This window comes from Acomys russatus, chromosome 32 (assembly GCF_903995435.1).
Source record: "Acomys russatus chromosome 32, mAcoRus1.1, whole genome shotgun sequence".
NCBI classification, from domain to species: Eukaryota; Metazoa; Chordata; class Mammalia; order Rodentia; family Muridae; genus Acomys; species Acomys russatus.
The window spans coordinates 14,474,672-14,491,094 of record NC_067168.1 but is presented as its reverse complement, the minus strand read 5'-3'; the positions used below and the strand labels follow the sequence as shown (position 1 = coordinate 14,491,094).

Here is a 16,423-nt window from a genome sequence, read left to right as displayed (position 1 = left end):
AGAACTCAGCAATAGTTAGAGACTGGCAGGCACAGCGCTACCACTTGAATATTCTGGCATTAAGCAGGGCAGTGCAAGTTCTTAGAAAATCCACAGGAGGCAGAATAAAAGCCAGTCAGAGAAGCCAAGACTTGGCACAAACATACTAGAAATGGAACAGTAGGACTTAAAGTCACAGCCTTCTGAACATCAACAACATAATTGGTAAAATAAGCTGACCTTACAGAGTGATTTGTCAAGAAACAGAGTCATGATATATGAGAGTCTTTGGGGCACTAAATTATAACATAGGACTTAACAGAGGGCTCTCGTCAACAATTTGTAAGAAGTAGACGTCCTAGCAACAACAATGGATAGCAAACAAGATGCACTAGTCACTGAATGAAGCAGGTCACAATCATGTCTACAGCTAATGTTAAAAATGAAACTTTGGGAGGTATTATTCCTACTATCCAGAGGAAGAAAATGATTTATTACATCTAAAGTGTATATCACAACGCCTCCTCATGAAATATCTACTTTTCCAGGATCTGGATTGCTACATAAATTCAAAAGTATTTCCATTAAAAACTAAAGGCTGTCTCTGAATACAAATGTGGCTGATTCCTCCTCTGAGAATGTCAACTTATTAAAGAGACCTAAGAGCTTAAAGATAGTTACTGATGAAACATACTTTGAACTAGCTAGATAGGACTCTTAACAGATGAGGAAGGGAAGAAATAATATATGAGGAAAAAATTCCAGATGCAATTCTCTTGTCAGCTGAGTGTAGTGGCACATGCCTTTAATCCCAGCACTTAGGAGGCAGAAGCAGGCAGATCTCTGTGAGTTTGAGAAAAGCCTGGTCTACAAACCAAGTTCCAGGACATCCAGGGCTACACAGAGAAACTCTGTCTTGAAACAAACCAGAACACCTAAGTAATTCTCTTGTCAATCACGCTTAGGGTCATATCTCACTTATTTGAATAATTTACATCTAATTAGAGGTATTATACTTTATATTTAACAAACCAGAACACCTAAGTAATTCTCTTGTCAATCACGCTTAGGGTCATATCTCACTTATTTGAATAACTTACATCTAATTAGAGGTATTATACTTTATATTTACCATTGTTGCAGGTAAAATTTTGCATGAAATGCCTGTCATGTTCCTCTGCTGGATAACAGGAAGTCTTACTCCAGTAACGTTCTGCTTGTACGCGCTGCACTGAAACCCTCTGAGTTTTTGGATGAAGCAGGAGAAGTAATAATGGTTCCAGCACTCTTGCAATGTCATGCCTTTGTAGCACCTGGTTCAGCCAGGCTTGTCCCACAGAGCTAGTAGAACCATCTAGACTAGTAAGGCTATCTAACATGATGAACAATGACCTAAAATAAATACCAGCAATTAAAACAAAGAACAAGACCCTTTTAATTACAGTATCAATTATTCTGTAGTTAATATCTTCTGTAGCAGTGAAGCATTTTCTCTTTGCATGCTCACATTTAGAAACCTTAGGAGGACGTGCTGCCTCTGTAGCACGCTGCTCAGGGCTGCGTGGTGACATGGCTCATCTGCATCGTCGTGCTCTAAGGCTCCTGCACTCCAATGCTATTGCCACGATGGGCTACTCTGCTCTCAATCTCTTCAGGAGTCAAAAGAATGCACTTAACTCACGGCATCCCAGAGAAGGTCTGGGGTATAGTTTGAAATAAAAAACCCTAGGTTCAAATCTCGTGTAGAGTCTTAGGTGAGCAAGTTAATTTTAATGAGCTTCAACTCTCTCATCTCTCAGATTATCATGGCACTTGTCAAATTAGAAAATTATTTGTAAGGTTCTTGGCTCAATGCTGAGTTCATTATATGGGCTGACTAGATGGCTCAATAGAAAATCCCTTAGAGATGGTGCTGCTGGCTGAAAAGTACTGGCTAACCCAAAATTGGGCTGTAATCATACTTAGACTTGTGGCCACTTCTCTAAGGCCTGATGGCAAGACTGCTATATTCTCATACTGTATGAACCAAGACACATCTAATATCTAAGTATGAATAGCTCCAATTGTTTTTAGGTTTAGATATTCAAAATAATCTCTGTAGACTAGATATTTTTGAAATCATGGGAGGCATTTAGCAGTGCTTTCAGTTAAGGCAGAAAGTTGAGAATAACTGAGTAATATTTCAACAGTGTGAATACAGATTCAAGAATCTGGGTGCACTGCTGTATCCCTGACACAATACAATGGTGCTTGGCACATGGCAGAGACTTGATGATCAGTGGGCCAATGAATGAAAGGAAGGGCACTTAGTTCTCTAGAGATTAGAAATACAAATCTGATGGCTAAGTGGCACTATCAAATATTTAATATAACAGATTTTCTAAGGAACTAATAAATTCCATCACCTGCTCTAGCCAAACTTGACAAAGAATTTAAAAAGAGGCAAATAAGACATCTGACTGTAAAATGTGAATATAAAATGTAACCAACCTGTCAAATGAACGTGCAAAAGATGACTTGTTTATGTGGAGATCCCTTGTTAGATGCCAAAGAACTGCAAACTTTGCATGTGCTTCCATTCTTATTTTCTGAGAAACAAAGCAGATTAGTTTCATCTCAGATGAAGATATTAAGTGATTTTAATAGAATAAGTATAACTGTTTATAAGTACCATGTTCAGTGGCCACAGTACTCAAGTAGACACTGCAATAAGCTTTTAGTACATTATATAACTTTAGAAAATTATATAACAAAATATTTGCATATAGAGAGCAGAGAGGGGAGAAAGGGAAGAGAGGAAAAAGAGGGGAGGGAGGGGAGAGAGGGAAGAGGGAAGGGGAAAGAGGGGAGGGGTGAGAAGGGAGAGGGGAGTGGGGAAAGAAAGTGTGCAAGAGGGCTTACCTTATCTTTATGGGTTAACTGCTGACTTATAACATCCTCACAGATGCTAGAAGAAGGAACTAGATTATGTAATTGATAAAATAGTTCCACACTTTTCTGATGGTGTTGAGGTGTCCCATCTCCTAGTTGGTCCCATAATGTTAAGGCGACATGCTACAGAAAAAAAAATGCAAATACATTATACAATCCTTGCAAAAGTAAAACTTCGCTGCCCACTTTTTGGTTATCTGGACTCCTAGAATCTTTTATAATAATTAATTTTTTCCTTTAGACTTATTTTACATGTGTGACTGTTTTGCTTGCATATATATATCAATACCAAATGTGTGCCTGTTACCGACAAAGGTCAGGAGTGGTTGTTGCATCCCTTAGGCCTAGAGTTACAGACAAAGTGAGCAACATTTGGTGCTGGGGATTGAACCTGGGTTCTCTGAGAGAGCAACAAGTACTCTTAACTATTGCGCCAACTTTCCAGGCTGATACTCCTTTAGTATTTCCTTTAAAATCAGAAATTTAACAGGCAGTTTCCGCATGGCCTAGATAAGAACTTTTTCCATTACTTTATTGATGTTTAGAAAAGTTAACACCAGAACAAATTTGATACATTCTTACACCAAATTTAATTTTTATTTACAGGCTATAATATAATTCATAGTTCAAATATCTAAACTACTTACGAGGGTTTTCTCTCTCTTCTCCAGTGTTAGGGGTTACAACATGACCTGTGCATGCTAGGCAAGGGTGGTATCATTTGGCTACATCCCAAGCCCATGGAGTTTTCTGAAGTGGGACTTAGAGATACATGTGCTACCACAGTCTTTGATCTACACCTTTGATAAGAAGGCAAGAGTCTTCAGGGTTCTCCACAATATTAAAGAGGACACTCTAGCCGAGCAGGAGGAAGCACCAGGCAGGTGGTAATGACTTACAAACTCTTGAATGTAAAGGACCACCCGTGGGAGGAGGTGAGCTCAAGCTACCTGATGATCTTGGTAAAGAAATCACCTACACCAAGTGGAAAATCAGACTGTGTAGTGTTGCTCCTAAAGGACACCGTACACCAAAGGGAGTGAAGCAGCACAAAGGCAGAACAACTCATCATGGACTTTTAGAAAAATAAGGGTTTACTCTATAAAAAGTGTCATGTCCACTTATGATGGGGAAATCTACTGTATCAATGGGCTTTCTTCTTGTTTAGTTGAAACTCTTTCCACTCTTACTTCAGTGCCCCAGGTCAAGCAGCATGCATGTAAGCATTATCTTAGTCAGGTAATCTGGTTTTCTTGGAATTTACCTTGAAAAATTCAGTCTTCTCAGCTATGTACCGCAGATTGCCCTGTGTGAGGGGAGGTCTAATAACCACAGCCACTCTCCCTTGGTTTGGACTTAAGGGTTGTGCAGGCTCCATGCTATTGATGTTTTCCCCAGTGACAACGGCAACAGACTGAGTCAGTCCAACCAGGTCCATGACTAGAGACACGGCGACACTCTGCACACTGAAATCACTTGCTTGGCTGCAAGCAGTCATCAGAGTCTGGAGCCACTGTGGAGGGTGTGCATGCTCACAGTCTGAAACAAAAGATGGCAGCACACATTTCATGGAGCTTTAAGTTAGTTTCAAAATGACAAATAACTCTACTTCAGGTCTTGATCTGTTAAAAACATGGTTTCTTAAGCAGAACTTTGAAAAATAAGCCACCTTTCAAAAATACTTTCATGTGCCACATAATACAATCCATCTTTCTATCCTTAGAAGCACTTTATCAACAACTATTATCTAATATCCACTGTCCTGTGTTTGCCAGTGTAAAAATTGAAGGAAACACATGTAATATCATAACAGAAGAAAGTAGTGGAATTAATGTCACAGTGTTTCTCCAGAACCTTTACTTTTAGTTTGTCATGGAAAATGTGAAAGTCATGCAAATCACATAACGCCCTAAAAGCAAGTTTCCCATAATGACCATTTTATTCATGTGGAGAAATGGCTCAGTGAGGAAAGGCTCTTTCTCGCTACTGAGCCCTATAACCTGAGTGCAACCCCTGGAATGCAAATGGTGTAAAAAAGAAACACATACACACACACACACACACACACACACACACACACACACACACACACACACACACACACACACACACACACTGCAATATAAATAGCAAAACAACTTTACCAGTGTCAAGTTTCTCAGAGTGTAACTCTGATGTATGGTTTCCTTCTGCAATGTAGACTGGGAAACTTGAGCACTCTAAGAAGAGCTGACAGGCAGCAAGGAAGGCAGAAAGGTATTCTTTTGAAGTTTTGGGTGTATGTATGCTTCTTTCTTTTGCATCCCCTTGGGAATCCCTGTCCCATCTTGAAGTTTCTCTTTGCATTCGACTGAGATCTCCCTGGTGGTCTGCAGCCAAAGCTTGAGGAAGGGAGTCACTATGAATGACGTAGAGGTTGATGAGTCTGGAGAGAAACTGCTGGACATACTCCAGGCAGCACTGCATTGCAGTCTTCTGTGCTGCCTTCCCACTTCGGCCTGCTGCCCCTTGAGTGAGAGTGGAAGGAGGCTGGATGACAGTTTCTTCAGAACCCACTGTAGATGCTGTTTCTGTCTCTGAAGATGTGCTGCCAATTGGAATGGTGGCTGTCCCCTGTCCATTCAGCTCCCTGTCAAGATCATCAGTTCGATCTGCTTGATACTGTATAAACTCAGTGAAACCACTTTCTGATGATCGACTGCTTGGTGGGTTTTCTCCATCTTCAAACACTTCCGTAGAATTTTCCATAGAAACTGATGATACCTGATGATTTTAAACAAAGCAAATGGCTGAGTAGGATCATAGATGATGCGGAGTAGAAAGTGTGACCTTTTCAGAGAAAGTTGTAGACTACTTACATATAGCTCAAGTTTATACTAGGATCCAAGCAGATCCTACATTGACTAATATTTTGCTGATAATAAATAACAAATAGTAAGAGGGTTCCAATGAATAGACTAAGATAAACTCATATACCAAGTACTCTACCATAAAATAAGGTTGGCTTTATTTAATGATTTTTAAGATAAGATCTTCTCATCTACCCGGCCCAATTCTAACTCAAACTCTCCTGCATTAATCTCTGAAGTGTCAGGAGCAGAGGCAGCACCACCATGCTTGTTAGGTTACTAAAGGAAAAATGCATATATGTAGATCTGGAGAGATGGTTCAGTGGTTAAGAGCCCTCTCTGCTCTTCCAAAGTTCCTGAGTTCAATTCCTAGCAACCACATGGTGGCTCACAGCCATCTATAGTGAGATCTGGTGCCCTCTCTGGTGTGCAAGCTCACATGCAGGCAGAACACCGTATAAGTAATAAATAAATAAATCTTTAAAAAAAATACGTACAAATGTTTAGGATCTGTATCCTTGTTTCAAATGACTATTTTATCTTTTTCATAAAACAACTTTTCTTAATGTCTAAACAATGTAAAGAATGAGGAATACATGGTTAAAATTCTTGCATTTTAAGTATTAGAAATAAAATCTAATTGACGATATGTTCAGGGCCAGGTGAGTGAGACTCTCTGTTAAAGTATGTCAAGTATCATTGCATACCATGACATTATGCTCGGATCATGAATTAGGTAGCAGGACCAGAGGGAACACATTAGAATCTAGAAAGAGGCAATGGTAATACAAACAACTATTCCTGGAGTAGAGGTGGAATCAGCTACTGTCTGGTTTTGCTTAAATACATTTGTGCATATTATGAATGTGTTTGGTTACTGTGACAGAGGATAACCTGAATAAGATCATACAATACTTTAAGGATACATGAACTGAGTACTCTTCTACTAAAAGCTAGGCTTGACCTAGTGTTTCCTGCTTTAGTGAATGACACCACCATTCATTAAAACCAAAAATATGGAAGCCTAGAAGTCACAGTTGGTTGTTCTCCACCCTTCCCCTTTCAATTTGCCTTATACCCACACCAGTCTGGTAGCGAAGGATGTGAACTCTAAGTCAGCTATGAACTTGTGCCATGAACTTGATAGACTCCATACCTCAAGTTCCTTATGTGTCCACAGCAGTGTCCCCTTATCTGCAAAGGTTATATCCCAGGACCCCTAATAGGTGCCTACACTGTGGTTAGTACTGAAAACTTCCTAAGTGACCTCTTGTATATACAGAACCACGACGAGGTACAGGGAGAGATTAACAACAGTAATCATATACAACAATTCTAACAACCAAATAAGACTAACCAGAATGTGGACTCTCCCAAAATCTCCTCTTAGAGCACAACCATCTTTCTTAAGATGATGTGACAGTATGATGAGGCGTGAGATGAATGAAGTAGGCACGTTGTGGCAGTATTAACACAGTTATTTCATAAGGATTGTTTGAACACGCCCACAGAGTCCACCTGATAACTAAAATAAGGGAGGTGGACAGATAAAGGGATGTTTTACATGCTGAACAGGACAGTGCACAATTCCAGCATGTTGTAAACATAGCAGCACACAATTCAGAACTTATAAATTATTACTAAGATTTTTCCATGTACCACACTAGGTCCACCATTGAGTACTCACTGGAAACCAAATTATGGAAATGAGAATGTTCATAAAAAGGATTACTGTAACAAGAATTCCTACATTTTAGTTAAAGGATTAAGTAGCAGTATATTCAAAGCACCTGCACACAGTACCTAATGCTAGAAAGCACACAATGGTAGTGGCCACTCATTGTCCTTACCTATCTCATCACTAGTGTCTTTTAAATTTCATTCCTAAATATATGCCTTCATTTCCCCACATCTTGTTAGTCCAACTGAACACCACCTCTCACCTGCACTACTGCAGGTCTCCCCACATCCAATTTTGTTTTTCAGATCCATACTCCACACTGCAGCCAGAGTAAATTTCTAAAACATGTATCTTATTTTGGCACTTGCCTTTTTCCCCTTCTTTGTCTTCCCATTGCTCCTAAGACAAAGAATAAAAGCCTTAGTATAGCAAACAAGGCTCTGTTAACCTGGCGCCTGCCTCTTATAAGTGCATGTCGGTTGCATGGAGCTCCCTCTGCCTTAGTGACTTTGTCAATGTTTCTTCATGTCAGGTGCTTTCTTTTTTCTACACTTATCCACCCCACCAATTCCTCTAGGGCTCCACTAGATATTTCTGCTCCAAGAAAGCAGTCACTGACCCCCAGGTAGGCTGAGTCACCCTCTTACCTTCTCTCCTACATTCCTACCTCCAATTTGTCCCTACACTAATCATTACATATACATCCATTCAACTGTAATCAAACGTGTATCACTTGCTTAATGTGACTCTTACACTGAAGAGCAGGGCAGAGAAGTGCAGAGACTGAACAGGCAGTTCCTAAAATCCATTACACGAACAAAGTAGTTTCTATGTTTCAAAGACAGAAAGCTGAAGTTCAGGGAGGTGGAAATCAGCTTGTCCAATGCTGCAGAAGAAAAGCTAAGTGAGCTAACAGAGCGGCTTGGAGAGGGTGATGTTCAACTGCTTCTTTTCCTAGTGACCACAGTATTACTATGTACAGCACTGTTTTTCATATTATGGTGTCAAAGTCTAGAAGGGGCTAGCAGATTAAATTTATCTGTTTATTTTTCTCTTTGAAAGGTTATTCATCATTTAAAATGAGGTAATTCTTACAAACAAACTTATTCAGATAATAAAACTATCATCAGCTTATTCCTATAAATGTATTTTTGTATAAGTACAAAGAATGACACTAACGTAACAGAATTTAATCTATAAATTCAATTAAAACTTGTATACATGCATAATATTTACTGGTTTACACTACATTATGCGGCTATAAAATTATTTTATGATAAATTTCTCTCTAAAGATAGGAAGGGTATTTTGGCCATTTGAAAAGATGCCTAGTACAATGGTATTATAAAAAGTTCTATGTACCATGGGGTCAAACTAAGCTCACAATTGTTAAAAAAGGAAAGTAGAAGCTCTTCACATATATTTTTAAAAATGTGGCATATTAAAAATAGCTTCAGCCTAAAACTATTATCAATTTTCATGTATCTAATATTGTACCATCGTACTTCAGGGGAAAAACACAGCCGGGAGCATGAAAGAAGGAAGGAAGGATGAGTGGAAAGATGGATGAATAGAGAGGCACACTCAAGGTTAACATGTAAATTTTCACATATTGAACATTTTACTGGGAAAACCGTTAAGGGCATGTCTTCTCCACCTCCCATAAAGCTCATCCAGCTGCAACAGCTGTTAAGCACCTTTTAGTTATTTTTCTAAGAACAAGTCTTAGGGCACAATGTAAGGATGGTCCAATGAAAGAACTTCCCTTCCCACGGTAGAGAGATAGAGTATACATACATACATGCTGTCATACATACATGCAGGTTGGAAGGGGTTAGAAAAAATGGTTTCAGTTTATGTAGTGTGACCTCAAGTATAATTAAAGTGAGTAAAAGTTCCTAATTTCATTGCATTATGAACAAGAAAATGTTTCAGGGTTAACAGCTGGTGTGAAACATTGTAGATACCTCCTCAAGCTTTATTTTTCAGGGAAGAAAAACAGGCTATCCAAAGAAAAGGGACAATTACATAGCCACATGATGATAAATAGCAGACTTGATTCTCCAGGGATTTCCTAATACTTATATTAACACAGTTCTAATATGACTTTAATGTAATTAACATGAAGTTCAACTGAAATCGTTGTTTACACATTATTTAACTTTTTTCATTTATTTACTGTGTATATATGTTTGTATGACTGCAAATATGGAGGTCAGAGCTTAACCCTTGGGAGCCAATTCTTTCCTTTTTTCATGTAGATTCTGAAAACTGGACTCAGGTTATCAGGCTTGACAACAAATGCTCTCACTCACTGAGTCATCTTATTGGCCCTTATAGATATTTTAATGTAAATCTGAAAGGAATTAAATCACTGATTTTTATATAAGGGTTTGATTGGTATTATAGTATGTTATAGTACAAGACATTAAAATTATATATTATACTACAAGCTTAGATATTATAAATATATGTGTGTAAATATACTAGAAGAGTGTAATTTTACAAAGAAAATACTGAGCATTGTGCTTGAAAATAAAAAGAGATTTTAGATTTCAAGAAAATTATGCCAAAAATTTGGTATAATAAAAGAATCAATAAAATGTATACACGTTATGATGGGCGGATCTGGGTCCTGGGGTCCTTCCTGCTCAAACTATGGCACCAGTCAAGGGAAATATAGGCAGTAAACTTCGAACCCCTTCCCAGACCTAACTGATGGACAGGACATTCCCTACCGTTGAGCGGAGAGGGAAGTCTGACTTTCATACAAACTTGGGTGCCCCATTTCTGACCACGTCCCCTTGATGGGGAGGCCTGGTGGCACTCAGAGGAAGGATAACAGGTCACCAAGAAGAGACTTGATACCCTATGAGCATATATAGGGGGAGGAGGTCCCCCCTTAGTCACAGACATAGGGGAGGGGAGTAGGGGGGAAGCGGGAGGGCGGATACAAGGGATGGGCTAATAATTGAGATGCAATATGAATAAATTAATAAAAAATAAAATTTATACATAGGGTTGTTACTCACACAATAGGTAATGCCTTATGTGTTTACTGGATATTTACAATGTAGCTATGTGGCTGAGGCACTCAATTTTAAAAAATAAAATAAAAAAGGGTAACATAGCTATTATCAAATACAGCATGTTTGAAACAACTTGGATATGACTATAAATTTTCATATGTAAATTTTACAAAACCAATACAGATCAAGAATTTCTGATAAAAAATTTGATAGTTGTATAAAGATGGGTTCTAAAAACAAAAATGTTCAATATATTTTAGACAGTACAAAAAAAAGTGAAAGACCACACTTGTTTTCACAACATCAATTTTTTATACATTACATACTGAAATGATAATATATTTGTTATACTGGGCTTAGTAAAACAATGTCATCTGCTTTTTATTATGACAATCAGTAAACTTAAATTTCTAAAATTAGGTGTCATATGTATTTCACTTCGACCATAAAGTACAGACATAGACAAACTGTACAAATGACCAAAACCAGTTTGATCTTAGAATTACTGATATTTTAAATGACTTAACTCAAAAATTGTTCTGCACTGAAAAACATAAGTGATCTGATACCAAGAACTCCAGCTAAAATTACCTTTTTGTCTTCCCATTCTTTGACGGTACTGTTCTGCCCACTTGGAAACTGTACCGCACCTCCAGTGCTGGCAGATAACAGTGGGGGTTGAACCTTGCTAAGGATCTTTGAGCAGAGCCTCAGGGAATCTGTGAGTTCAGACAAGCGCAATGTCTGGAGATGGCTTGTCAAGGCAGATATCATCCTGAGCAATAACTGGGGTAGGTGTTCTGTCTGGATTTCAATATAAGTCTCCTGAAAATAAAAAAGTTGAAGAAAATTAATGTATAATATAAAAGTCATAGGCATTTTTAAAAATCTATACAAATAGATAGGGCTATATTTTTGCTCATGTTTTATAGGTATCATGCTTTAAACTAAGAGTTCATAGGAATTTAATACTGATGACTTATAAACCTCTGTTGCTAGGTCTGTGGAGCTGGCTCAGTGGGTAAAGTACTTGCTGTGCAAGCATGAAGACCTGAGTTCGGATCCCTAGCACCCACATTAAAGCTGGGTGAGGCAGTGTGTATCTGTGATCCCAGTGCTAGGGGACAGAGAGACAGGCAGATGCCTCAGGTTCAATAGTCAACCAGTCTAGTCTAGTTGGCAAGCTTTAAGGACCCTGTCTTAAAAAATAAGGTGGGGAGTGATTAAGGAAGACACCCAATGTTGACCTCTGGCCTCCACAAGCACAGATATGGGCAAACACATAGTCACATACCCCTCCCCCCAATTCTCAATCTAAGTATTTCAAGCATATATAATTGAATACCCCAGTTTTATGTGCTATATTAATTTGATTTTAGTGGAAGTGAATTAAAATCAGTTAAAATAAAAACAGGCTGAATGCCATACCTGACACAGCACCCTCATACTTCTAGTAGGCTTCAAAATGAGAAAGCAAAGAGTTGAGGAGAGAAAACACAAGGGAAAACATTTCCAGCAGTCTTAATGTAATAGAAAGAATTGTTAACAAATACAAATGCAGCATCAGAATTCCACCCACTAAACACAACATGCAATTAGGAAGTAGATTCCATGTATTCTATATATATGTTCCAAGAAGACAAAAACACTTGGGAAATGTTATGGAAAAGAGCGATGCCAAAGGAAAAATCTTTATCTGATGATGAGATTTGTATTTATCGTGAAATATATAAACTATGCTCTTAAAATTCCCTTTTTAAAAAACCAAGATAGTCTTACCAAAGAGACTATATCCAACAAAAAATCCACCAGTAAGCAGAAATTGGTCAGCTGTAACTCAGATGAGTCACTACTATCTCCAGGCCCAACCTGAAGTCTGGCATGTAATGTCCTCCTAAAAGGAAAAACAAAAAACCAAAAAGTTTATCAATCACACTATCACCTGATAGGAAGCCATGTGACTGCATCACCGTCTTAACAAATAAGGCAAGGCCCAGGTTAAGATTGGGATACATAGTAATGTTCATCCCTGCTGCTCCAGGACACTACCACATTGCTTTCATGGAAAAATTTCAAAGTGAGGCCCCTGTACCCTCCGCCCTGTGATTCCAAGTGTTCTGGATGTAACACATTTGTTGAGATCTGCACTGCTGTCACTGTGGATGTGTCTCCTAATAGAAATTGATTTTTTTAAAAATTTGATTTCTAAACTGAGACACTGGGTTTACAATATGCTCCGCTGGGTTGCTGTTATACCAACATATGCTCCTAACATCTGGAATGTTACTCTCCTTCAAAGTCTGAGATTAAACATCACATTTTACAGGAAACCTCTTCTGATCCAAGATAAGACCCAAGAACCTATTCGACTAAACATTGCCCTGTAGTCTCAAGATACAACAATACAGCCCTTGACCAGCAAAAAAATGTAAACAGGTAGAGAATCAAACAAAAACTAATGGACAGTATGGGGACAGCTGGTTCTGATGAGTGGTTGGAGGGAGTGAAGGCTACTGTAAGGTGAGTGACCGCTCTAGAAGGCCACTTCAGAAAAACAAAGCAGGTAGGGTCAGTAGCAGGTAGGCACAGTGAAGGGTCAGCAGCACAAAGGATAGTGCATGTTCAAGAAATAGTTCAAAAAGCATGGATGCATGCTGTAAATATAGAATATTTAACACAGGAGGGTAGACATATGTGTAGAAAACAGAGAGTATAGTAAGGTGGGAAAGATACTCAAACTTCCTCTATCCTTACACATTAATCTATGAGGCATTTTCAAGTTTTAATTTATTCCTAGGGCAGACATGTGTATGTCTGACATGTCCCACTCTGAGGTCCCTGAGATCAGGCACTATCTAATATGCCTTGCACAATGCTTTTCAACTGGGAGCTCCATATCTGCCAACTGGACAAGAAGTAAAGCCCTGTATTATTCAGGGAGTAACACACATGTACAGTCTGAAACGCCTCTAGGCACAAGACTGGGTATGCTTTTTGACTGCATGTTTCTCATACTCTAGAAGTTAATTCAGGTGTAAAAGAACTGGGTTGAGAGTTGAGATAGATTTCACTCTGCCTCACTAGCATCCTAGGATTTCAGACAGTGTTTCAGGCTTTCTATTCTAAGGTGTAAAGTATTTATTGCTCATCAGTGACAATATGGGATGCTTCTAAGTCTCTGAAAACACAGAGCAGTCCTATCCATAAGTGGGAAAACTTCTGACAAGTGTGCTAATGCAGGCTGCTATCTTCTCCCCAGCCAAGCACAGCGGGGCTGCTGCAAGCCAGACAAATGAACACTTTCATCTGCTGCTGAGTGAATAATCACCTGTAAACCCCTTTCCAATTCTAGCATTATATAATCAGTGATTTTTATATCTTGGATTGACAAAGTAAATCTAGAATATGGGTAAATAATTAACAGTTTTCAGTAGGAGTAAAATGCATAGAAAAACATTCTAAAAGCTAACACTAGTTTCGGGTGTTATACACGGTAGGAAATGAAGCAGTTCACTTACCGGCAACATTCTTCAAACCAGCGAGCAATGTAATCCCACATATAATAAGGCTCAAAGGAATTAAAGAGAAGATTCGCAGTTTTAATCAGCTCGGCTGTTTTCTTGTTTTCCCTTAATTTACTAAAAAAGAAAAGAAACCAAACAACTAGAAATATTAATATGTTTTTCAAAACTGAGTGCAGTTGTTATTGGGGGAGTACACATTACTACACAGCTGCTAGAATACTGCCTAGGAGGAGGGGGATTGCAATGGTGACATAATCTAGTACTGCTCTATTACTTTACATAACATTACTTTTTAGAACTTGAGTTTTCATAATTCACAAGAATGATAATCGGAATTTGTGTAATATCCAGGTGCACTGGCACAAACCTGTACTCCTATGCCCATACCCATGTACACACATGGAATAAATGAGAAACGCTGTCTTGAAAAACCAAAACAAACAACAACGACAAAAATAATTTGTTTGACATATACTCTCTGCATAGTAACCCACAAGAGACCAGGAAAGACAGGTTCCCTTTGCCTCCTTTGGCACAGGCTGTGGCCCTGTGTACTACAGGTGAGCTTGGGGTGTTCCTGCCTATGCTTCTCATGGCCAAATACTGACATCATAACAAGCCTGAGCCATGATACAGCTTCCTTGGGGACTCTTTTAAGTGTGCAGTTGTTAATTTGGCACCAAGATCTTTTGTTGTTGGCTCATATAAATTGAGTTGTGGTTTTATTTTATTTTCTTCTGGCTTTTTTGAAACAACGTTTCTCTGTGTAGCCTTGGCTGTCCTAGACTCACCTTGTAGACCAGGCTGGCCTCACAGAGCTCCACCTGCCTCTGCCTCCCAGAGTGCTGGAATGAAGGCGTGCACTACCACACCCAGCTGTCATCCACTTTTGATAGCCTTCCTGCTAAAGAATCTTGCTGACTTTTCTATGCTGGTCCGGATTTTCTTTAGAAGGATAAATTTTAACCAGTTTTTGACTAATCAAACGATGAAATTTAGCTTAAAAACCAATAAAGCACTGGGCGTGTAGCTCAGTGCTAGACTCTCTAGGTCTCATCTTAGCAATAACAAGAAAGAAGAAATCATAAAGCATAGTTACTATAAATTTTACTTGTTACAGAAATTCTCCGGAAGAAATGACAGTATTTCAAGTGGTTAGCCTTCAGCCTATTTCTTAGCTATTTTTCTATCCTTTCTACAACTAAAGTGACTGTCTTATACAGACATTGCCAGTACCGCTGTCAGGGACTAATATACTCCCTAGGATAATACAAATGCTCGGAGTACAGAGTCAAATAAATTAATGCATTTACCAACATCAACTTTTCTAACAAAATAAGTGGGAATTATATCATCAGAAATCATATGTGTCTGCTTTATATACATATAAAGTATGTTTTAGGCAAGTTAAGAGTATTACCCAATTACCACCAAAGAACAATAATAAAAAGAAGAATTAGTAAAAGAAAACAAGAAACCCCAAAACAATTGTAGCCTTGGAAGCTTTGTCCTGTTACTGTAGTAGGTTATACTACAATAGAAGTGATCTGCCTAACACAGAAAACAAAAAAAGACTTTGCCCAGCTCTCGTTAACTGACACATCCAGTCTCCGGTGAGTTTATAAATTACATTCTCTGGGGCTATTATTGTCACATGAACTGTCATCAGTTTTTACTGTTTAACTTTTGCATTTGCTCCTTTATGCTGTGTGTGTACATGGGCGTGACACAATGAGCATGCAGAGGTTAGAGGACAATTTGCAGAAATTGGTTTGTTCCTTCTACCATATAAGTTTAGTGGATGGAACTCAAGAGGGTCAGTCAGGCTTGGAGCCAAGTACCTTTCTTAAACCACCGACCCATCTCATCAGCCCAAATATTCAACATTAATTTCCCAAACTGGTCTGATTAAGAACCAATCAAGTAATCAAGTGGTAATTACGGTCTTGCCTAAATGCCTGTTTGAATAATGAGTGCAATTATGATACTTTATACTATGAAGATAATTCTATTTATTGTAATATAAACGTTATTGTAAAATCCATACCATTACTAATAATCACACTGTACTAATTCATATATTAGAGTCATTTCTTAAACACTAATAAATGAGCTCTCCTTTATTTTATGCTTAATTTTTAGTAATCTACCTGCTTAACTGAGCATGGTCCTTGCTGAAGGGTGGTTCCATCTGAAGATCCAATTCTGCTTTGCATTGAGAATACAATGTTCTAAACACCTCAATCAGAACATCTTCTAGAATTACAGGTCCTAAAATTAATATACAGCAAATTATAGGCAGCAACTTAATTGGCAAATCATGTTGTCTTGAAGAATGATCCAATTAAAGCATGCTTTGTAAAAAAGCACCTTTAAGAAGAGATTTCCCACCCCCAGAAGCTAAACTGAACTCTATATATTGAAATGTGG

General features: G+C 38.4%; 1 protein-coding gene across 1 annotated transcript in view; it reads right to left on the bottom strand.

The window, feature by feature from the left end:
- Dop1a (DOP1 leucine zipper like protein A) overlaps positions 1 to 16,423 on the bottom strand; it is a 93,835-nt gene that overhangs the window by 27,229 nt on the left and 50,183 nt on the right. Inside the window, exons 11-20 of the mRNA XM_051140576.1 lie at positions 16,144 to 16,264; positions 13,988 to 14,107; positions 12,249 to 12,363; positions 11,898 to 11,927; positions 11,061 to 11,294; positions 5,055 to 5,673; positions 4,175 to 4,449; positions 2,881 to 3,033; positions 2,470 to 2,567; positions 1,112 to 1,371 (exon numbers count right to left, since the gene is read on the bottom strand). Coding sequence (XP_050996533.1) covers positions 1,112 to 1,371; positions 2,470 to 2,567; positions 2,881 to 3,033; positions 4,175 to 4,449; positions 5,055 to 5,673; positions 11,061 to 11,294; positions 11,898 to 11,927; positions 12,249 to 12,363; positions 13,988 to 14,107; positions 16,144 to 16,264 — 2,025 coding nt within the window. The remainder of the gene's footprint in view (positions 1 to 1,111; positions 1,372 to 2,469; positions 2,568 to 2,880; positions 3,034 to 4,174; positions 4,450 to 5,054; positions 5,674 to 11,060; positions 11,295 to 11,897; positions 11,928 to 12,248; positions 12,364 to 13,987; positions 14,108 to 16,143; positions 16,265 to 16,423) is intronic.